Source organism: Lactuca virosa, chromosome 5, assembly GCF_052849685.1.
Source record: "Lactuca virosa cultivar CGN04683 chromosome 5, Lactuca_virosa_CGN04683_v6, whole genome shotgun sequence".
Lineage (NCBI taxonomy): Eukaryota > Viridiplantae > Streptophyta > Magnoliopsida > Asterales > Asteraceae > Lactuca > Lactuca virosa.
Window position 1 is genome coordinate 240,985,508 of NC_136430.1, and position 25,403 is coordinate 241,010,910.

The window sequence follows — 25,403 nt, forward strand, 5'->3', positions numbered from 1 at the left end:
CCATGCTCACACTCAAATGACCTTCTGAGGTCAGATCTGTTCCTCTAATCCATAGATCTAACCTTCCCAAGCTCAATAAACACGTAAAGGTTCGAACTTGATACTCATGCAACGTTCAAATGACTCTACTTGATGATTTAGCCCCAAATACAACATCCTAAGTCCATTTCTTTCATATCTCATCATAAAGCAAGATGGATAAGGTTCTCTGGACCACTATGGGTCCAGATCTGAAGCCTAAACATGATAAGGGACCATATCTCCAACAAATCATCCCAATAAACGGTATAGAAAACCCTAAATCCATGGATTCTTTAACAAAACAGAAAGAGGATCGATATGCTACCTCAAAGATGATGCCCTTTGCTTGAAAACCACAGATGTGCAACCTCCTTGGCCTCCTTTAAGCTGGAATCAACTTCTTCTAGCAAAACCAACCCACAAAGGTCCAATAATGGCTTCTTCTCTCTCTCAAACGCTCAAGCACTATTAGGGTTTCTCTCAAGGGTCTGGTAGCCGCAAATGGTGGCTATAAGGGTCCTTAAATAGGTCCCAAACCCGAGGAATTAGGGTTTCATTAAACAGCGTGGACTCGCCGAGTCCACGAATGGACTCGCCGAGTCCTTCATTAAATCAGGCCAACACATCGCGATCCAACTCGGCGAGTCTGGGCGCCTACTCGCCGAGTCCCCCCTCTAAAACTCAATATAAAATACTTAAAATAGGATACCTGGGAATCCGGATGTTACAAACAACGAATATGAGCTTTTCAAGCAATGGAAGTCCAGATAATGTAGGCGTTTTTTTTTTTCAAAGCTAAAACGTTTGTAGTCTGTGGACCATATCTATAACCATCCGCACCAGAAGAGGTGGACCAAACGTTTGCAAACTGCAATAAGAAGTCTTTTTGTTTTTTAATGTATGCGGGCTACTGAAATAAACTAAAATTAACCATACAATAATTAAAAATAATTCTAAATCAAAATTTATCTAGTTTTATTCATACACAAATCAAATATAAAGATCATTCTGATGATATGATTTTTAAATACATTTATATAAAATAATTAAACATAATAATTGCTAAATAATAATAAATAAAATTGTTAATTTAGCGAACAACATATTCATTTTATTAAAATTTTCAAGAAGATGGTTATTTCTTCTGTTAGTTTCAATAGATTTTATTATTTTAGTGATTAACTTTATAATTTATTAGTATTTGGTTATAGACGATGTACCACAACATATATATATATATATATATATATATATATATATATATATATATATATATATATATATAACTTATCAAACGGTTTTGAAATTATATGAAAAATATATTTGAATTTTTTATAATATACTTCATAATATTATTAAAATAATTAAAATTGTTGAAAAAGAGTTAAAACAAATATATGTGAAATAATATAACTCAAAGTATCGTGAGAAGTAGTTTGAAGAGGAATGAGAAGTGGTTTGAAGAGGAGATCTAGTGTTGCGCCGTACATTAGTTTTTAAGTCAAATGTCTTTAAAAAAACAACTGTAAACGGCCAAGTCATCCACATGCTCTGCGTGGCGTACCTAGAAGTGATTTTTTTTTCTTTAAAAAAAAAAAAACCGATGGGGTTTGAAATAACGACCATTTCTACAATAATCACCAACTTTTAACCAAAGATGTAATATTCACCAAAGGTGTGGAACCAAACATGTAATTTATTTTATTGAGAAAAGAAAAAAAAAGTTAACATGCTTTAACAAAAGTTTTCAAGAAAATAAATTATGGAAAAGGAAGGTCGGTCCATTTATCAAAACAAAGCAGTGAATGACGTGAGAGTTCGTACAGATCGGTTAATCAAAACAGAGGTAGCTTGAAGCCGTGAACGAGCGAAATTGTTATCGTCTTCGTGCCTGTGAGAAAGGAGAACGAATTTCAGGATGTCTTGTTTGGTTGGATGCTGTGCGTCTTTGACATGCGGTTTGTGCACATCGGCGGCATCAACAATCACAAAGAAATCAGCTAGGCTAGGCTATTGCGGTCTCTTTGGTCTCTCTTTAATCGTCTCTTGGGTCCTTCGTGAAGTCGGCACTCCTCTTTTGAAGCAAATCCCATGTTAGTTATTCCCTTTCACCTCACACCCTCACATGAATTCGTGATTAGGGTTTGTTTATTTGTATGGTTTCATGAACAATTGAATTGAATTTAGTGATTTCCTTCTCCAGTTTCGTGCTCGTAACTGGTTTAGTTTATGTTCTATCACTTTATTGTCTGAAATTTAAGCTAATTATCAGTAACAATCAAGTTTTTTGTTTTGTGGTTTATAGGGATTAACACTTCTGATACTCTGTCGGATGAATGGTTCCAAATGGAAGCTGTTCTTCGTGTCAGCCTTGGAAATTGCTTGTTTTTCACAATACTTGCTCTTTTGCTGATTGGTGTAAAGGATCAAAACGACACACGTGATGCTTGGCACCATGGTGGATGGATCTTCAAGATTGTGATCTGGGCTTTGCTTATCATTCTCATGTTCTTCCTTCCCAATCCAGTCATATCAGTCTATGGTTAGTTACCCTGGCAATTAGGGCTAATTCCATCAACTTCATTATTTCATGTTACTTAATATCATTATATGGAAATCTGCTTGCTTCAAGAAAATGTTTAGTTGATATAAATCAAAACAATTTAAATTTGCAGGATGGATATCAAAGTTTGGAGCAGGGTTCTTCTTACTAGTCCAAGTGATTATATTATTGGATGCTACACATTCATGGAACGATGCGTGGGTTGCCAGAGATGAACAAAAGTGGTTAGTTCAAGTTTCTATGAAAAAATTATCTTAAAACCTGTTTCTTTGGTTAGGAAAATTACAGAAAAACCATTACATTTTTACTTGCTATATTACTGATCACCTTTTTAATGTATACTTTACTTTTCAGGTTTGTTGCGTTACTTGTGGTATCAATCACTTGCTATATTGCTGCCTTTGCAATTCCAGGAGTACTGTTTATTTGGTTCAATCCCTCTGGCTACGACTGTGGTCTAAATATCTTCTTTCTTGTCATGACAATGATTCTTTCACTTTCATTTGGCATCATTGCGCTGCATCCAGCTGTAAGAAATTTTTTTGTTTTTTATTCAAAAAATTGTGATTCGACTTATATCACAAGTTTATCTTCCAAAACTAACTACAGGTGAATGGTAGCCTATTACCCGCATCCGTGATCTCAGTTTACTGTGCTTATGTTTGTTACACTGGTCTCTCTGCTGAACCCCGAGATTACGCGTGCAATGGTCTTAACAAATCAAAAGCAGTCACAACAAGCACTCTTATTCTTGGCATGCTTACAACTGTTCTTTCGGTTCTATATTCCGCCCTTCGTGCTGGATCTTCTACCACCTTCCTTTCCCCTCCATCTTCTCCAAGAGCAGGTAATAGCATCCTACTTTCATTTCTTTCTATTACAACATTCTAGTCGATAATCAATAAACAAATATACGAAATGCAAACAATCAAATCGCATACGAAACAGTAAAGACTTAGGTGCCGTTTGTTTTTTCGAAGCGAAAATGTCTGAAGTGTGCGGACCATCTCTGCAACCCTCTGTAGTAGAAGAGGGGGACCAAACGACTGCAGAATGTAATAAAAAGTTTGTTTTTTAACCTCTGCAAACTGCTGCAATAAGTTAAAGTAAGGTGTGAAGAAGTTTGAAGCAAAGGGTCAAGTGCTGCACCACGCAGCACACGCGCAACAGTTTTTAAGTCAGAAGAAAAACAAACAGCTGCGAAGGGCCAAGTGTTGCGCGTGTGCTGCGCGGCGCAGCAATAAGTGGTTAGAAGAGGTTTTTTAGAAAAAACAAACAACACCTTATACATGATAAACTTGCGAGACATTTCGCATACAGACTTGACACAACTACATAATCTGTGAAATATTCATTGGACAATTGTTCCATTTAGACTAATTTCTTTGACTACAGGTGAAAGATCGTCACTTTTAGAATCCGATGAACTGGAATCAGGGAAAAAAGACAAGAAAGATAGTGAACCGAGGCCTGTGACTTATTCATACATGTTTTTCCATCTGATATTTGCATCAGCGAGTATGTATTCAGCAATGCTTTTATCGGGGTGGAGTAGTTCAGAAAGCTCGGATCTCATTGATGTCGGGTGGACGTCGGTTTGGGTTCGTATAGGCACTGAATGGGTCACAGCCGGGCTTTATATTTGGTCCCTAATTGCCCCGCTTATGTTCCCGGATCGTGAGTTTTATTAGATGTTTGTTTGTATAATGTGTTAATGTGGTATGTGGATATGGGGTTTCAACTTAATGTATTACCATGTAAAAATGTAAATTCAAAGTATTTGGAATAGAAATAAGGGGGTGTTTGAGATTTGTTATTTAAAACAACTTATGTGGTATCACGTCGAAGTTTGAAAAAAAAAGTGTTTGGATTAGGTTATTCTGTATTAAAGTGAAATAAGTCAATAAGTTGTTTTTAGTTTTTCACAATTTCATTGTAGAACGAGTTTGAAATATTTTCTTTCTCGTTCATTCTGAATAAGATCATCGATTTCCATTTCAAAAATCTTATATTTCATCCATTAAAAAAATTTGGATCAGCTACTTTCATATTTTTGAACAATTTACTGAACTTTGTATCCTTTTGGCGAAAATCCTTTACATACTCGAATAGGAAGTTCTTAACCTTTGATTAACATCCTTTGCTTTGCACTTGAGGTTTGGCAGCAAGAATCTCAGAAAAAGTTCTAATATCACTCGGGTTCATCTTTGGGAAATATGTTTATGTGAAAGTCTCTCATTCCTCCAGGCTTGACTAGTTCAAAATTAAAAAAAAAAATCCTTTTTATAAAATATTCTAGAGGTAATAGAAGTTAACATCATATGTGTTGATTGAGCACACATCTTTCTTGTCTTTGGCAATTCTATGGTAGAACTTTTTTTTTCTTGAGTTTTCACAACTTCTGGTTTCTTGGAGCTTGGAAAGGTAGGCCATTTCTTTGGTTTCTTGGAGCTTGGAAAGATGTTGGAATATCGAATTGTTTCATATGTGTGTCAGACTTCTTTAATGTTCTGGGAGGATGCTCTTTTTGGTTGCTTTTGTCTTTCTAGCAAATATTGGTGTAGTTTCAAATTCAAGTTCAACTTCATCACTATCTTCTGCCGATTGTTTGTTCTTTTTCTTTTGAACAGGTTTTTTCTTAGCAAGTGACTTCTTTCTGCCACATTTGCTTTTACTCCTCTCTTTTTGGTCTTTTTTTTGAAGCTCATGTGCATATTGTTTATCCTTCTCTATTTTTTTCTTTATCTCTGCATTTCTCTTGTTCTTCTAAGTCTTGTCAACAATCAACAAATTCTAAGGAACTAGTTAAGGAAGGTGGCACAGTTTGGCACCATGATTCGTTGTGGTGTATTTATGCCTTTATCGGTTTATCGGGTATGATCGTCCAGGTTGAGGATGGGTCAGATGATTGTTTGGGCCTCAGTGGCCATGTCTATTGGGTTTCAATGGTGTAGAAACATGGAAGGTAATTGATTCCGAGGTCTAGAGGGCCTTGCTCAAGTAGTGACAGTTGAGTCACATGACTCAAAAAGGGAGTGTGATGAATGGCTCGAGGATTGCAGTCGTAGATTAAGTGATTGGCAGACAGATTGGGATGTCACTATCATCGAAAGGGGTTATGTACTTCCAGCTTTCCGCGATCGGAGGAAAGATAGAGTGGTCATGTGATTTTAAGGGATGGGATGTAGTCCCGACATGAGTCTTGAAGATTGTGGTTTTCATGTTGACGGGTATGGCAGCGTAAGAATGCATGAAAGGATTTTTGCGGTGCGGTTACTTTAAGATGAGATCAAAGGTCTGCTTTCTCGAAATTAGTTAGGTCAAGTGCTAGTTGATTGTTTCAGGAACCAAGGGAAGTGAATCAGCAAGAGCAAGTTTTGTTGTCTCTGATGTATCCTGACTAAGAGAATGATTCTTCTTATAATTATGAGTAACGCTCGCGATAAATTGTTTGTTGGGGAACTAGGCGAGGTGCGTGGTAGTTCATTTGTTTCTAGATGGAGAATTGGTGTCATGAGTGGACATAATTATTGTTCGTGCATCTGTATGGGATGTTGATATTAGAGGTGGTTATGATTGGGAGGTTTTCAAGGTTTCCATCTGAGATCCGAGATAACTTTGTGTTCACTTGGTCATTAACTGGAATACCGATTTGAGACGTGGTATGTCTGCAACGTCATTTGGTGGTAGTTCGAACCCTAAGTGGGGGAGAACCGACTATTTTGGTTGAAGGATCATTGCTATGTTTGAGTTTATGATTTCAGCAGAATAGGTCTTAGGGATTTGTGGTTCGGGTACGCAAAACTTCGTTTCAGGATTTGGTCAGGACGGAGGTGCAGAGAAAGTTATCATTAGATGTATATATTCAGGAATGCAAGAGTCGTCTTCACGGTAAGAAGATGTTGGATAAGGAGCTTGTTGTAATAAGTGGTTCCTTTCAGAATGTCGCTGAATAGATCAAGAGGCGTTTGGGATACTGAGGTTGAGCATCGAGTGTTGAGGGATTCCTCGCCTCGTTTTATAGATTGATATCCCTGTTCTAGGGTTGGCAGTATTGATCAGTAAATCAGCTCCAAAGTTTGGTATGTTTAGTCTCACAGTGGTATTGTGCAAGCAGTGTATTGGGTTATTAGGTTAGTTTTCAATGTAGTTGTGACAACCCGAACCTTTTTCCGTTAACGTTAGCCCAATTCCGTTAAATAAATTTTAAATTTTATTTTGTTCCGTCAAATTCTTATAGCTTGGAAAATCATTAATTTATATAATTAAAATTTATATAAGAGTCGGAACCAAAATCGCGCGAAAACCCGAGTTTTTCTTCGAAAATCAACAAAATCCGGTCTGATTGGTGTTCACGGCCATGAACCCGATCACGGCCGTAAACCGATCACGGCTAGTGGACACCACCACCGACCATGAACCTAGCCTATATATACGTGTTCCTACCCTCATTTATACTTTTCTGGCCGAAAACACACTTTCTCTCTCTAAAATTTTCACCCGAAAAACCCAAGTTTTCTCTTTCATCTATCACTCAATCCACCTTAGAACTCGTTTTGGAGCATCAAACATCCCTCTTTTCATCAAATCAAGCATTGTTGTTCTTGAGTTCACGGCCGTAAACCCTTCAAATCTTCAAGGGCCGAAATCAGTTCACGGCCGTAAATCCTTCAAATCTTCATATTTCACCAAGAACACCAAGAATAGGCCGTGAACCATTCAAAGACTGTAAACCCTTCAAAGGCAGTAATCTGTTCACGGCCGAGAACAGTTCATGGCCGAGAATAGTTCACAGCCGTAATCCCTTCACGGCCGCAATCAGCCCTACATCGTGAATCTTGGCTGCAAACCCACTTTTCCTCTCCGATCGAGTCTCGGTAACATTCCTTAACCAAAAACAAGTGTTTTTCTAACACTTTAACTAATGGATTCACTAATTTAAATACAAATATGTGTTTAATTATTATTAGGATTCCGTTAACTTCGCGTACAACAACTCGAGGGTCCTCATTTCCAGTCTCTTTGTCTGGAACATACGGAACCAACTGTGAGTTCATACCCCTACGCTTTTATTATTTTTCACGTTTTACGGGGAGAATACAAGTCAAACACAAATGGTTTTTGTGAACTTTATGCACAGAATTTCAACAGGACTCAAACTTATGCAATTGATACAACCAAAAGATCAACACATTTTATAAAATGTTTAGATATCTTATCCCTTTTGTAACATGCTGAGCATAAGGGAAGTTTTCAACTCACAACTATAATTGTATAGTTTTCAGAACAATACACAAACCGAGTACTTAACACACATGCTAACTATAATACGTATAGTTTGGGATTCGATACACAGTTTTATCATCTCAGGTTTATACATTAATAATTAAACTATGACAGATATAGTTTATGGTATACATTACTACATTCTCAATACTAGAGTACCATACTAAATAATTATTTAATTATAATTATTTTTACTCTACAAGTCATACGTATAGATTCAAGTACCAGTGAACATTACATTACACGTAAACTAGTTAATACAGGGTTGTGAGACATCACTTCAATTGTACCCTTCGGGGTGCGGGCTAAATCCTATCATAGTATAACCAGAGTCTCCTGGAGGGAGAGCGTGAGATTTGTGAATAGATCTATTCAGGATTGACTATCCCACACCTGAACTGTTAGCGCTACAGTTAGGCAGGCATGCCTGGAGTGACAAATGTCATAACGTCCGACGCCTGAAGAACATCGTAGAGGTCACTAGATCATATCAATCATTGTTATACGAACTCACAACAGTATAAACTAACCTTTTGTCTACGGGATTTCATTCTTCATTAGTTTTATTTTCATTAATAAAACTACTATACATACTGGTGTTATCCAGGGTTTTCAAACAGAATATTCTATACATACTGGTGATAGCCAGGGTTTTCATGCAAAAGGGCTTTCATTTGAAACAACTTTATACAATACTTCTGGTGATATCCAGGCTTACGAACTAATACTTTATGGAACACCGTAACAAACACACATGTTAGAAAATATTGGATTGTCTTGGAAACATACAAACCTTTTCACAGATTCATTAACAGGTTTTCATTAACAAAACCATGCTTATGAACTCACCAGCTTAATGCTGATACTCTTTTCAAAACCACTTGTATTCTCAGGAAATCAGTAGACAGGTACTTCCGCAGCTTTTGAGAAGACGGAGCGTATAGAGTCACATCTTTTATTTTGCTATACTTTTGGTGTATACAAACTATGTATCAAACAGATGTAAATACCTATATATTCAATGTAATGGTTGTGTTTACTTTGATTACTATGATGCAATTGTTGTGATACTATACATGACGTCCTCCACCCCCGAACGTTTCCGCCGATTCGGTTTGGGGGTATGACAATAGTCTCGATCGTTGGTCTTTTCGTTCATCATCAAAAGTGGAGGTTCTTCGAAAGTTTCATTTTGTGTTAGTTGAAGTTCAATGGATGCTTCGACCTAGCGTCAAGTTCCGTGTGTTTTATATTTTCTTTGGTTTTTGGGTATGTTTAGCCTCAATTGTGGTGTGGAATTTTGGTGCATAGCAGGCTCATGTTTTGGCAGCATTTTTAGATCACCTTGGGAGTTTTCTCGAGCTAATTACGAATTGGTGGAATCTGTTCGGTTTCAATCAAGGTGTGGGATCTTGTATCGATCGTTTATGAGGGTGTTTCTGTTAACGGTTGAGGTTCGTCATTTTGTTAAATCTATTAGTACCTAACCCTTTGGGTAAGGTTGTGAGAATGAGAGGATGCAGTAGATCTAGGGTTGGGTATGTGTCTCCCCTTGGGGGCGTACATTGTAGTAGTGCCTCGATTATGGACAGGAGGGGTACAAGTGGAATGATTAAGATAACTTGAGACCTCTTGATTAGTATTGTTGGTATGGTGTGTTGGGTTTTGTATACTACAACATCCTATGGTGCACATACAACCCTAAATGCCTTGGATCTATGTTTTCTCTAATTATACATGTAATGGTATTTCAAAAGCATTAAGCCTGTAACTAGCATGCAATTGACATAAACAATATGAAATACTAGTTAGGATGACATACCTCTTATGTAGCTTGAAAACCTTGTTGGATTTAGACTTAAGAGCTTAGCACCAAAAGTATGAATGCCTCAAATGGCTCACAACTCACCTAGGACAAAGGTGGCTCTTGAGAGAGAATCTCCATGCACCAAAAACACCTCCAAGAACTCCGAGAACTACAAGTGGGGCATTTTTAGGCTATGGAGTATGTATTTATATGTAGGATTTCAAGGGTCTTGGGTATAACCCAAATCCATACCCATGGGTTCTATGATCCATGGTTCATGTGACCCAACTCTTTATGTGTCCATACATAAACTTGGTCCAACATGGATCATAAACCCAACACATATAAATATAACTAATTACCATAATTAGTCCCCATATATTTAATTAGTCTCTTTTGATCACTAAATTAATTCCAAATTAATTCTTGATCAATACTAATTAAAACATATGATTTCATATTAATACATTAGAACTTAAAATTTATTAATAAATCATATATAACCTTTTCTCAAGAGTCCATCCTAAAAAATTGTCCTGGTGTTATGCAACCCAAATGGACCATGCTACTCTCGGGTCGAGTACATACCAATAATAGTTATGGGCTTAGACATCTAATCCAACAGTCTCCCACATGGATAAGTCTAAAACTATTATTGCAAGTAAGACTCCAAAACCCGACTAGCAATCGTAGCTCTTAAAGTCGCTGTCCAACTTTGACCTAGTCAATGACGTGTCCATTAGATAAGGGATCATATATTCCTCCTTTCTAGATATCATATGGATTGAGACATGGATTATAATCATTCTCTCTGTCCATCTGTTGTTTCCCGATTTATGATGATCGACCGAGCACTTAGGGTTGTCATCACTAAATCATCGAGGGGCCCACATATATCGCTTTTATCCACATGGGGTAAAAGGAACGGATAAACTTCAACCCAAATGCTCGCTTGTACTCACTCATCAAATTACACACAACGATATGTTTTATAACATCCAAGTTACTGGTGCGTTTACATATGTCAATGTGCAACCGACTCGCAACTATAACTCACACGTCTCCGTTTGAAGAATATAAGATATTATCGTCTCATGATCACTCGTGATAAAATCCATGAAGTGATTCAAATGAGCGTGGGTTTAATCCAATACTCTAATCTTATTCCAGGAGCACTCATGAATACTGCAGCTATGTCTAAAACACCTAGACATACTACATACCCATTCATGACAGTCTTGCCTCAATACCTACTTCCAAAGTATGATCGACTGTGGATGGTTTGAATAACCTAGTTATTCGGGAAGTCAAAACATGCAAAGTGAAACACAAGAATAATACTAATCCTATATGGCCCGAAAAATTTTGAGCCATATTTATTACTCATTATTCATTGTATAATGTTTCAAATAATCAACTTAATACTTGAACTAAAACAATAGTTGTCCCATGCTACAAGCATGCACACTATGTTCACCTATGGTCCTTTCTTTATGGAATAGATCAATTGAAAAGATTTCAATGATGCTTATTTCACAATTCCAAATCCTTATGACAAATGTAAGAATACAAGATTCTTTGCCAATCTGTTAGATTCTAAACTTATATGCAATGATCCTCTTGTAATGACCATGCACAGAAAGTCACAAAGACTTGGCTACAGACATTACAAAGTATTCCAATGGAGAGCAATTCCATGGAAAGGAAGTCTCACATTCAAAGTACATTCCTTTGAACATCCTTCTTGCATTAAGTTTTCTAATCTTACACAAATTTAAAGAATAACTTCCACTTATGGAAACATTTCCATATTCCCATTTTGACTATCACTTCTGAACAAGAGTTGCCTCTTTTCAGAATATGTCAATATGGTCCTTCCAAAATTAACATTATACTTCCAACTGTCCATGAGTAATCAATCTTTGGTAAGCCTCATATTGTCCTCTACAATTGCTTAATCATTTTAGTCATATACAGTTCTGGTCCTTTTTTCCTCTTAATGCCCTAGGCATTTGGAATATTCAGAACACATAGAAATATTATAGCATATGCAATCGATCCTATACCCGAAGCATATGGGATGCGATTCATAATGTATCACATAAAGACATGATCCTAGACCAATCTTTTGTTATAATTTTTTTCTATTAACCATGTTCTCAAAATTCGGACTATGAAGAGGGATGCCGTAATCATAATCGAATATTGGGAACGCAATTAATATTTCCATATATCGAAGTTCCTTATGTTGAAGCATTCCAACATAACATTCATATATATACTTGACTAAATTTGATTAAAATCTCAATCTAAGATTTTAGAATTGGAATGAAGTATAATTTCCTCTCCCTTAATTATAGCAAAACAACTTTTCAAACCCTGCAACTTTGCAAATTGAAACTTTTGTTTTCTATAATTAACATTGCTAACTTGCAACACTTAACATAATAATCATGCTCCCACTAACATGATAATTATATTATTATCAGCATAACACTTATGCTCCCACTAGCTTTGACATGTATCTAGAAATCAGCTGGACTTCTAGAAATCAATACTTTATTGACTTTCTTACCAAAGTTCAGATTTCTGATATGAGATTCTTTGATAAGACTTTATCAAAACCATACACCTTTCCTTAGATAGCTCACATGTGTGTCTAAACAGTTATGAAGAGGGATGTCGTAATCATAATGTTTAGACCTTTTGCCCCTTCTCACAATTCGAATTATGAAGAGGGATGCCGTAATCATAATCGAATTTGAGAATGTAAATATCACAATTTCTATCTCCTTAAAACCTACTTAGTGAAAGCGTTTCCTTACCATCATTTTCATGAATCGAAGAAAAACCTTATGACACTTAGATTTTATGGTGTACGTGTTCCTATCCATGTGAATTTGTCAAAACATAACCACAAGAGGAGGTTAGTGACAAATCCAAACTCATATGGACTGAACTTGTTCAATCTTAACTTCTCGCCACCTGGCAGCACAAGGGCCTACCATGTCTTCCAAGTTGTCATGCAAACAATTGAGAACTCATAGAACTCACATGCATAGTCAACCTTTAACTGGAATGGGCACAGAAACAAGAATATGTCAACACGATAGGTTACAAACCTCAAGTCGTGTGCTAGTGATAAACAATACCCTTGATTAGTTCTTGAACATTTTCAAGATCTTTAAGACTCCCACTGACCTCTTGACATATAAGGTTCTCTTGTCAAGAACCATTCCTTGACAAAGCAAATATTCAAGAGTTAGTGCGGATTCTTATAAAGACAAACACTTCACACAATTGGACTTAGTTGGTCTTTGTTTTATCCAAAACATCACAACTCACCAATTTCAAATGTACAAGAGTAGAAAACATTTTACTCTACATTTGATAAACGTTTTAAACCTTCTTAACATTATGTCACTCGAGTTACAATCTTGGATTATGACTCTAAGACTTGTTTTGGAACGAAGTATGATTCATCTTTTGATTTAACCATTTCAACAATTCACGATTCCTCTTCTTAGTCAAACAAATGCATTAAGATGTCCTTAGAGGATCAATTATGATATGGTTTTTCATAATCATTAAGATGATCATAAAACATGATACTGAAGTACTCTCCCATCTTTTCAGATTGGAGAAACTTTTATGTTTCTGCCTAATTTGATTCTTCTCATTCGTCCTGCCATACATTGAAACTTTTCCAATGTTTCAGAATTATACTTAAACTTGTAAGCACAACCATATTTACTAAACTTTATTAAATCATGACGAATAGCCTTATCGTTCTTTGTGGTGAACCTGATCAGCACACAACCAAGTGTACCCGATCTCCTAGTCCTTCACTTGAACCACATATACATGTGAACAAGGAATTAGTCTTAATTTCCCAAAGATGAAAATTCTCATTCATCATACAATACAAGTTGCATGATTCCAAGTTTCTATCCAACTGAAACTTGGGTGATGAGAATCTTTCCTTATTTGGTAAATTATAACACTACCACAAACGAAAGAATCAAATCCATTTTCCAATATTGCTATCAATGGAATCATATAAACAACAATTTTCACAAATCCCATTGTAAGGATACTTAAAATAAATAAAATCAAAAATTTTCCTTTTATTTTAAAATTGCGGAAAAACTTATCCTTACAATGCAAATACATATGAAAATTATGTTGTTATCTATTCCTAAGCAATCTATCATAACTCTTAAGCAGCAACTCAAAATTATGATCATCGAATCATGCGATCGAAATCCATTTTCGCGATGTGACAACCCGAAATTTCTATCTTGTGCAACCATTCACTTCAATAGAAGTCAGATTTGTTTATGCTAACTTTTAAGCTGTTTGGTGTCAGTTTGAGTGTTCTAAAGCCTAGTACTTCAAGAGATAATTATAGGAAGTATACTTTAGGGTTAATTGTGCAACATTTAAGTCCCAAAACTCCAAGAGTTTGGAGTTTACGGCCCAAAATGGAGTTAGGTGCCGTAAACCCTAAGGGGTATATAAATGACACTTAGTCATTTTTAGCCATTTTTACCATTTTCAAGCCAAGAACCAATTCTCTCTCAAGTATCATCCGAATTTTCTTCAAGATCTTCAAGATTGTAAGTGTTTCTTTCCTTGTTTAGTTGATACCTTTCATCATCTAGTGATCTTACATGATTTCATCCATGAAATCATTCCATTTGCTTAGATCTTCAAGTGTTCTTCATTTCACCAAGAACACCAAGAACACACACTAGTGTTCTTGGGCCGTGAACCCCCTTACAAGCTCCTATATTGTAAGTATTCTTACCTTAGCTTGTTATAAGGCTTGTTTCACTTGTTATTCAACTAGAAAACACCAAGAAACACAAGATCATAAGGTGTTTACGGCTAAGACAATGTTCTTGAGCCGTAAACCCTAATAAAAGGGGCATAGTGAGCCCTAGTCCCTTCCTAAGCCTTTGATACAAGTCTAGATCACTTCCTTGAAGAGTTTAGGACCTTAAACATCAAATGAATCAAGAACACATGGAGTTTACGGCCAAGATGACACCTTGGGCCGTAAACTCTAAAAGGTGGTGCAATTGTGCCACTATGACTTCCTAAGGCTTGGACTTGACCATAAGATGCTAAATCATGACTTGTAAGACCTTTAAACACAAAATGGTACATAATACCATGAGTTTACGGCCGTAAACTCATGGGGAAATGACCATGGGCCGTAAACTCAAGTGTTATGACCATTGTGGCCATAAACTCAAATGTAAGGCCATACTCCCTTTAGATGTAACCCTTTGGTACTACTAGCACTTGAATCAAAGTGTTATCCATGTTTTAGGGTGTCTTTACTTGATTAATTAGTTATTAATTGACTAATTGGATGCATATATGTGTCATTATATGTTAAATAGGATCCGTGTGTGTGTTCAAGTCTTCACTTGACACTTAGCATCCTATACCATCCGTTCATCCAAACCACTCACTACAGGTGAGTTCATACCCCTTAATCAACCTTTTAAATGATTTTAAATGCTTTTATGGGGGGGGGGGGAATACAAGTTGAACTATTATAGTTATTATATCAATCACATGTGATTAATAACTACCAAACAAGTGGATTTCTTACTTTTCAAACTATGTTATCAATCAAACTACTTCAAACTGTTTTACAAACTCTTTTACATGTTAAATACTTTCATTAAACTCTTTTAAACTTATACTTTGTCAAATGTGTATCTATATAGATATAGTTATATAAGTAGGATTGAAAGGACTTAGGACTGATAGCTCACCTTGCTTCCTGTTCCTTGTTTGGTTGTGGACTTAGGGTATCGGTTATTTGTCCGAAGGTCGTTGGAATCTTAGTTATATATTATGTATATGTGTGTAGATATAAAAGTTCCTTCATTCAGTTCAATACCTTTGGGTAGCAAAGGTATACAAGCATGTTCATACATACAAACAACATTACTAGTAAACTATAATAGGTATAGTTTAGGAAGTTAGAATACTATTACTAGAACAGTGAAATATACAATGAGTCAGTTCATACATGAGTCAATACATACAGATAGAGAATACTATGATGAGAAACAAACATAACATACAGATAGGGAATACTATGATGAGAAACAAACATAACATACAGATAGGGAATACTATGATGAGAAACAAACATAACATACAGATAGAGAATACTATATCGAGAAACAAATGATAACATACAGAGAGAACATACATACATACTAGACAGAGAGAACATACAATACAGCTAGTACATACAATACATATACAAGAACATTACAACAGTTATGTGAGCCACGTAACGGGGCATTGCATCACCTGTCATGGCTCGTTTTGTATCCAGAATCTCCTTAAGTGGAGAGCGTTGAGTTTGTGTATAGATCTATACTGGATTGACTATCCTACACCTTGCTGCTCGCTACAGTGGGACTTGCAAGTCTACGGGTGCCAAATGTCATTTCTTCCGACGTCTTTCATCGTCGTGTTTATAGTCGGTAGTATGGTACAGACATATCACATGTTGCTTTAAATAACATATTGGTTTAAGGTAATTAGTACAACAGTAGTTACTTAATACAACACTACAGTACTTTATTATTTCCCCATTGCATTCACTTTGTGATCTTCACACAATGAACGGTAATGTAAAACTATATTTTTGGTTAATGATAGTCATGCTTGGGAAAATACACACTTTTACAAGAAACAAACATACAGGACACTTGATGCCTTGGTAGAAGGCTACGTTTAGTAGAAAATATAGGATTTTCTAGGAAGTACAAACATTTACAAACATTTACAGACATTTACAAACTTATACATCAAGTACTTACAAACACTTTCATACAAACAATGACACTAAAATACTTATGATCTCACCAGCTTTAAAGCTGATAAACTCTTTCAAAATAACTTGTATTCTCATGTCACCAGTAGACATGTACCGGTGCCAGGTTTTGAGAAGATGGAGCTCGTTCAAGACTCATCTTTTATTTTTGATTCATATTTTGGTGTCTTTTAAACTTCACAGAACACACTTGTATTAAATTATATTATTAATGCAATGGATGATGTTGTTGCTTGTTTACTACTATGCATTGTTGTGATACTGTACATGACGTCCTCCACCCCTGAAAGTTTCTGCCGTTCCGGTTTTGGGGTGTGACAGATTGGTATCAGAGCATTGTTTATAGTGAATCGAGTATATCAACCCATAAAAGATATACAAACTATAAACACAACGGGATTAAAATACTCTGACCAAGATATTATACTTTTAAATAATAAAATATTTAACCAAGTATACATACATGCATTCATACTAAAATCAGTGTCACTAGGACATAACAAAAGTATTACGATTGTTGGACAACACAATCAGACTTAGAGACATATAGTCAACCCTGGGAAGATATAGCCTGATCAACTATATTATCTGAGGAGTGACTAGCATGTGCCTAAGGGTGGTTGTGAGGTTGCAACAAGTCTAAAAACTTACCAACAATACTACAATGAAAACATTAGAACAGAACATAAACTTAAAATACTATAGGAGTATTTTGTGTTACTATAATTACTTTCTGAGAATTAAAGGTTTTTATTAGTAGGTCAATAATTGCTAAGTGGATACGCTAAGGTTATATGTGACTAGGATGTCATAGACTTAGAATCTGTGAACTTTGCTTTTCTTCCTGTTCCTTGTTTGGTTGTGGATTTGGAGTTAGGATCACTTATTCGAAGGTCTATCCTGTTTTGCTTTCATATAACTGGTATGCATTAAGCAAGTATTGAAGTAACTAATAAAGATCATCTTATAATTATCTAGTTAGTTCGTCTATTAATTATTTCTTTACCCCTTTTCTCGCGTAGATATCATGGCTGGATTCCATTTTCCCGGAGACCCGTACTATCCCAACAACGGCAATGCAGGATGGCTGGGAGAAGAGCCAGAAGATGATCACCCAATACCTTTGGATGATCACCAAGCTGAAGGCTTTTCTGATGGTTCTGACTCAGAGCCAGAAGTCAACAACCTACCCCCAGTAGCTCAAAACCCAAACCCAAATCCTAACCCTCGTCCAACATTTCAAGGCCCCACACCTCTGTGGGCAACAAACTTGAGCAGATGGAGTCACGAGCAAGGTTAGCCGTTACCTTACAACGGAGACCGAAGCTTCTATGACTTGAGCGAGGGAGGCTCAGTGGGTAGAATCTTGCCAATTCTAGTCTGTAGGGTTGCTCGTACTGATGAGCAGGGTAGAGCGGCTATCCATCAAATCCTGCAGGTTGATGCCGACACTGGAGTCAACACTGTCTGCATCCGCCAGCTGGAGTCTGCTCATGCAAGGACTCAGAACCAGAATGCAGCTCTGCAGAGAGAACTTGCTGAAACCCAAGCCGAAGTCCTGGAACTTCGAGCTCGGAAAGTAAGATCCGAAAGGCGCATGAGGGACATAGAACGCCTTCTGTCAGAATCAAGAACCCACTCTAGTAGTTCTCGTCGCAGATAGAGTCTCCTCGACTTCTCTTTTGGATATAACTTAGTTTATGTAAAAACTCTAGTTTAATTTCCTATCGTTGTGATAACTTTGGATCTGTTAAGCCATAATCAGGTCATAGTTCTGTCAAAATTTTCCCATCTTGGTTTGATGTAAGACCTATTTCTAGGTCATTTTTCCCAAACTCGTTACATCTGTAATACCAGTATTATTGACAAATATCTAATCTCATGGAAATTATTATCCAAATGCTTTTATCTTTTAGTACTAGATCTACATTCAATCATGCTATTCAATTGTGCTGTTGGGCTATGGAGAGTTAGTCCATGAGTCATCCTCATCAAATTCTCCCTATTAAATTCTTATCAATATCTTCATCTTTGTAAACTTATAGTTAAAAGATGCCTCCACGCCGATCAACGAGGCGCGATCCTCCGATAACTGCAACACCACCTGCTCCTCAAATCGATACGACAGCTCTAAATGCTGCTGTAGCTACGGCTGTGGCTACAGCCCTGGCTCAATATCATTCTACCAGCGCCAGCGGTGCTGGAACGCCTGTTCATTCTAACCATGGTGAAGCCCCTGTGCGCTTGAGAGAGTGCTCCTACAAGGACTTCACCAACTGCAAGCCACTGTCCTTTAAAGGGACTTGCGGAGTCATTGCCCTCTCGCAATGGTTCGAAAAGACGGAGTCGATCTTCGAGATCTGCTCATGCCCGGAAGGAAGCAAAGTCAAATTTGCTGCGTGCACCTTCGAGGCAAAAGCCCTGAGATGGTGGAATAGCCATGTCAAGTCACTATCTCTTATAGTGGCAAATGCCATGGGCTGGGAAGCTCTGAGAGAGCTAATGATCGAAGAATACTGCCCGAGGGGCGTAATCCAAAAGCTGGAGCAAGAACTGTGGAGCCTAACCATGAAAGGCTCCGACATAGTCTCCTACACTGCCAGGTTCTGTGAGCTCGTGGCCCTCTGTCCCAACATGGTTCACACAGAGGGAAAGAAAATCGAGAGATACATCTGGGGGCTGGTGCCTCTATTTCAAGGGAATGTCCTGGCTTCAAACCCCACTACATTCGATAGTGCCAAGCGGTTGGCACAACGGCTTATTGACCATGAGGTCCGTACCCCATCAACAACAACAACCCTGGCCATCTCAGAACCCTCCAAAACCGCTGATTCCAAGCGGAAGTTATGGGATGACAAGAAGAAGAAGAAAGCTGCCAAAAAGCAGCAGGTCGTGGCAGTACATGCTGCGATAGCACCTGCCGCTGCTGCTCCGGTTAAGCAGTACGCTGGAAGTTTGCCTAAGTGCAACAAATGCAACTTCAACCACATCGGAGCCTGCCGGGAAATGCAGTGTTCAAAATGCAACAGGAAGGGGCACACTGCCCGTTTCTGCAAAGCACCAGCGAGGCCAATCAACCAAGTCCCCAGCGGAGGAGTGGGCCAAGCTTGCTACGGTTGTGGCGAGGTGGGACACTACAAAAGGAACTGCCCCAAGGCAGGGAATGCCGGTGGAGTAGGAAGGGTTCTAACCATAGGCCACGAGGAAGTGGTTGCCTACCCCACAGTGGTCACTGGTACGTTTCTCCTCGATAACTCTTATGCATGCATACTATTTGATAGTGGAGCGAAGAGGAGTTTCGTGAACCAAAAATTTGCTCATTTACTTAAGCAAAAATCACGAGCACTTAAAGAACCGTTCACTGTAGAAATGGCTAATGGGAAGACAGAGAGTACTAGCAGTATATACATAGGATGTACCCTAACTCTAGATAGCCATTCATTTTCGATCGACCTCATGCCGGTCTTAATTAAAAGTTTCGACGTCATTATCGGCATGGATTGGTTGAGTCTTCATCGTGCCGACATCATGTGTTACGAAAAGGCGGTTCGCCTTAATCTGCCGTCTGGCGAAACTCTGGTAGTTTATGGCGACAAAACCGACACTAACCTTCGTATCATCTCGAGCATTCAAGCCCAGAAATTCTTGCGAAAGGAATGTTGCGCATTCCTCGCTCATGTTGTCGATGTGAGCCAAGAAATGAAAGACATTAAGAACATTCCAGTAGTACGCGACTTTCCCGACATCTTTCCAGAAGAACTCCCAGGATTACCTCCGCAACGTTAAGTTGAGTTCATAATCGACTTAGTTCCAGGGGCTACCCCAGTAGCCAAATCGCCCTACCGTCTAGCACCTGCAGAGATGCAAGAACTGTCCGGTCAACTTAATGAACTGCTCAGCAAGGGCTTTATAAGACCAAGCTTCTCGCCATGGGGAGCTCCGGTCTTGTTCGTCAAGAAGAAAGACGGATCGTTTCGCATGTGCATCGACTATAGGGAGCTCAACAAGCTAACCATCAAAAATCGTTACCCTCTGCCTCGCATAGACGATTTGTTTGATCAACTACAAGGGGCGAACTTCTTTTCGAAAATCGATCTAAGATCCGGGTATCACCAACTACGAGTGCTAGGGGAAGATGTTCCGAAGACAGCCTTCCGAACTCGTTATGGGCACTACGAATTCGTAGTGATGCCGTTCGGATTAACAAACGCGCCCGCAGTATTCATGGATTTAATGAATAGGGTGTGTCGTCCTTACTTGGATCAGTTCGTCATCGTCTTCATCGATGACATACTTATCTACTCTCGTAGTAAGGAGGAGCATAGTCAACATCCGCGACTAGTCTTAGAAACGCTGCGTTCGGAGAAGCTCTATGCGAAGTTCTCGAAATGCGAATTTTGGATCCGAAGAGTCGAATTCTTAGGGCACGTGGTTAGCGAAGAGGGAATACACGTGGACCCTTCCAAAATCAAAGCCATTGAGAGCTGGTCAGCACCGAAGACGCCTACCGAAATTCGTCAATTTCTAGGCCTCGCTGGCTACTATCACAGGTTCATACAGAACTTCTCCCGAATTGCGAAACCCCTTACCACTTTGACCCAGAAGGGCGTGGCCTTTGACTGGGAAGAGAAGCAGGAGAAAGCGTTCCAAACGCTCAAGCGAGCCTTGTGCACCGCACCGATACTATCCCTCCCAGAAGGAATAGAAGACTTTGTAGTCTATTGCGATGCATCCAATCAAGGGCTCGGATGTGTTCTGATGCAACGAGGTAAGGTCATCGCCTACGCCTCCAGACAGCTGAAGACACACGAGGTCAACTACACTACACACGATCTTGAGCTCGGAGCAGTTGTGTTTGCTCTGAAGATCTGGAGACACTACCTATTTGGTACGAAGAGCACTATCTTTACAGACCACAAGAGCCTCCAACACATATTCGACCAGAAGGAGCTCAACATGAGACAACGATGGTGGGTCGAGCTACTCAGTGACTACGAATGCGAAATTCGTTATCATCCGGGTAAAGCCAATGTAGTAGCTGACGCCCTAAGTCGGAAAGAATACTCTGGTCGTAGAGTCAAATCTTTGACTATGACTATACGTTCACACTTGTCCACACAAATTAAGGAGGCTCAGCTCGACGCTTTGAAACCTGAAAATGTGGCGAGTGAATCCCTGAGAGGGATGGATAAGAACTTGGAAGTCAAGGGTGGCGGAGCTTTTTATCTCATGGATCGGATCTGGACACCGAAACACGGTGGTTTCAGAGACTTAATCATGACCGCGGCACACAACACTCGTTATTCCGTACACCCAGGTTCAGATAAGATGTATCTGGATCTTAAAAAGCTATACTGGTGACCTAACATGAAAGCAGAGATTGCTACCTTCGTGAGTAAATGCCTTACTTGCGCCAAGGTCAAGGTCGAATACCAGAAACCCTCAGGTCTACTACAACAACCGGAGATACCGGAATGGAAGTGGGAGCGGATCACTATGGACTTCATAACCAAGTTGCCCAAGACAACGGGTGGACTTGATACCATATGGGTCATCGTTGACAGATTGACCAAGTCCGCACACTTCTTGCCTATCAAAGAAACAGACAAGATGGAGAATCTTACAAGAACCTACATACGGGAGATTGTACGACTGCACGGTGTTCCCATATCCATTATCTTGGGCAGAGATAGTATATTCACTTCGAGGTTCTGGCAGTCGCTACAAAGTTCCCTAGGAACTAGGCTAGACATGAGTACAGCCTATCATCCACAGACCGACAGACAACGTGAGAGGACTATCCAAACCTTGGAAGATATGTTGCGAGCCTGTGTGATCGACTTTGGGAAGGCATGGGATACTCATTTACCCCTTGTCGAATTTTCCTACAACAACAGTTATCACACGAGCATAAAGGCTGCTCCATTCGAGGCCCTCTATGTCCGAAAGTGCAGATCCCCTCTGTGCTGGCCTGAGGTGGGTGATGCCCAGTTAGCTAAAGGACGAGTTCCTGACAGCACTCTGACGGGTCCGGAGATCATTCAGGAAACGACAGAGAAGATCGTTCAGATTCGTGAACGATTGAGAGCCTCTAGAGACCGACAGAAAAGCTACGTAGATAAACGAAGGAAACCGTTGGAATTCCAGGTGGGCGACCATGTTCTATTGAAGGTCTTACCCTGGAAAGGCTTGATACTCTTCGGAAAGCGTGGAAAGCTAAATCCAAGGTACATAGGGCCATTCGAGATTCTCGATAGAGTCGGCCCTGTAGCGTACAAACTTAACTTACCTCGTGAACTCAGTAACGTACATTCTACTTTCCACGTCTCGAACTTGAAAAAGTGTTTGTCCGACGAGACTCTTGTAATCCCACTCGACGAGATCGAGATCAACGAGAGCCTCAACTTCGTGGAAGAACCTGTAGAGATCATGGACCGGGAGGTCAAGCAAACGAAAAAAGCCGTATCCCGATAGTTAAGGTTCGCTGGAACGCCAAGCGAGGACCTGAATTCACTTGGGAGCGAGAGGATCAGATGAAACTGAAGTATCCTCATCTTTTTACTTAGTTATTTGTAACTACTTATTTGCTTAAACTCTAATTTCGGGACAAAATTCCTTCTAACGGGGGGATGATGTGACAACCCGAAATTTCTATCTTGTGCAACCATTCACTTCAATAGAAGTCAGATTTGTTTATGCTAACTTTTAAGCTGTTTGGTGTCAGTTTGAGTGTTCTAAAGCCTAGTACTTCAAGAGATAATTATAAGAAGTATACTTTAGGGTTAATTGTGCAACATTTAAGTCCCAAACCTCCAAGAGTTTGGAGTTTACGGCCCAAAATGGAGTTAGGGCCGTAAACCCTAAAGGGTATATAAATGACACTTAGTCATTTTTAGCCATTTTTACCATTTTCAAGCCAAGAATCAATTCTCTCTCAAGTATCATCCGAATTTTCTTCAAGATCTTCAAGATTGTAAGTGTTTCTTTCCTTGTTTAGTTGATACCTTTCATCATCTAGTGATCTTACATGATTTCATCCATGAAATCATTCCATTTGCTTAGATCTTCAAGTGTTCTTCATGTCACCAAGAACACCAAGAACACACACTAGTGTTCTTGGGCCGTGAACCCCCTTACAAGCTCCTATATTGTAAGTATTCTTACCTTAGCTTGTTATAAGGCTTGTTTCACTTGTTATTCAACTAGAAAACACCAAGAAACACAAGATTATAAGGTGTTTACGGCCAAGATAATGTTCTTGAGCCGTAAACCCTAATAAAAGGGGCATAGTGAGCCCTAGTCCCTTCCTAAGCCTTGGATACAAGTCTAGATCACTTCCTTGAAGAGTTTAGGACCTTAAACATCAAATGAATCAAGAACACATGGAGTTTACGGCCAAGATGACACCTTGGGCCGTAAACTCTAAAAGGTGGTGCAATTGTGCCACTATGACTTCCTAAGGCTTGGACTTGACCATAAGATGCTAAATCATGACTTGTAAGACCTTTAAACACAAAATGGTACATAATACCATGAGTTTACGGCCGTAAACTCATGGGGAAATGACCATGGGCCGTAAACTCAAGTGTTATGACCATTGTGGCCACAAACTCAAATGTATGGCCATACTCCCTTTAGATGTAACCCTTTGGTACTACTAGCACTTGAATCAAAGTGTTATCCATGTTTTAGGGTGTCTTTACTTGATTAATTAGTTATTAATTGACTAATTGGATGCATATATGTGTCATTATATGTTAAATAGGATCCGTGTGTGTGTTCAAGTCTTCACTTGACACTTAGCATCCTATACCATCCGTTCATCCAAACCACTCACTACAGGTGAGTTCATACCCCTTAATCAACCTTTTAAATGATTTTAAATGCTTTTATGGGGGGGGGGGGGGGGGGAATACAAGTTGAACTATTATAGTTATTATATCAATCACATGTGATTAATAACTACCAAACAAGTGGATTTCTTACTTTTCAAACTATGTTATCAATCAAACTACTTCAAACTGTTTTACAAACTCTTTTACATGTTAAATAATTTCATTAAACTCTTTTAAACTTATACTTTGTCAAATATGTATCTATATAGATATAGTTATATAAGTAGGATTGAAAGGACTTAGGACTGATAGCTTACCTTGCTTCCTGTTCCTTGTTTGGTTGTGGACTTAGGGTATCGGTTATTTGTCCGAAGGTCGTTGGAATCTTAGTTATATATTATGTATATGTGTATAGATACAAAAGTTCCTTCATTCAGTTCAATACCTTTGGGTAGCAAAGGTATACAAACATGTTCATACATACAAACAACATTACTAGTAAAATATAATAGGTATAGTTTAGGAAGTTACAATACTATTACTAGAACAGTGAAACATACAATGAGTCAGTTCATACATGAGTCAATACATACAGATAGAGAATACTATGATGAGAAACAAACATAACATACAGATAGGGAATACTATGATGAGAAACAAACATAAGATACAGATAGGGAATACTATATCGAGAAACAAACGATAACATACAGAGAGAACATACATACATACTAGACAGAGAGAACATACAATACAGCTAGTACATACAATACATATACAAGAACATTACAACAGTTATGTGAGCCACGTAACGGGGCATTGCATCACCTGTCATGGCTCGTTTTGTATCCAGAATCTCCTTAAGTGGAGAGCGTTGAGTTTGTGTATAGATCTATACTGGATTGACTATCCTACACCTTGCTGCTCGCTACAGTGGGACTTGCAAGTCTACGGGTGCCAAATGTCATTTCTTCCGACGTCTTTCATCGTCGTGTTTATAGTCGGTAGTATGGTACAGAC

At 38.5% G+C, this 25,403-nt stretch overlaps 1 protein-coding gene across 1 annotated transcript; it reads left to right on the plus strand.

The window, feature by feature from the left end:
• Window positions 1-1,810: 1,810 nt before the first annotated feature.
• LOC145115672 (Serinc-domain containing serine and sphingolipid biosynthesis protein) lies at window positions 1,811-4,393 on the plus strand. Its single transcript, XM_079052021.1, has 6 exons — window positions 1,811-2,114; window positions 2,327-2,563; window positions 2,697-2,808; window positions 2,939-3,113; window positions 3,194-3,431; window positions 3,980-4,393. The coding sequence occupies exons 1-6, from the start codon at window positions 1,940-1,942 to the stop codon at window positions 4,273-4,275; spliced, it is 1,233 nt and encodes a 410-aa protein (XP_078908147.1). The 5' UTR covers window positions 1,811-1,939; the 3' UTR covers window positions 4,276-4,393.
• Window positions 4,394-25,403: the final 21,010 nt, after the last annotated feature.

What these genes read in the sequence shown, in the direction of transcription:
- LOC145115672 (XM_079052021.1), top strand. Translation starts at nt 1,940, where the DNA reads ATGTCTTGTTTGGTTGGATGCTGTGCGTCTTTGACATGCGGTTTGTGC. An exon ending in TCATTGCGCTGCATCCAGCT is followed by an intron (nt 3,114 to 3,193) that starts GTAAGAAATTTT and finishes AACTAACTACAG; the next exon opens with GTGAATGGTAGCCTATTACC. An exon ending in TCCATCTTCTCCAAGAGCAG is followed by an intron (nt 3,432 to 3,979) that starts GTAATAGCATCC and finishes CTTTGACTACAG; the next exon opens with GTGAAAGATCGTCACTTTTA.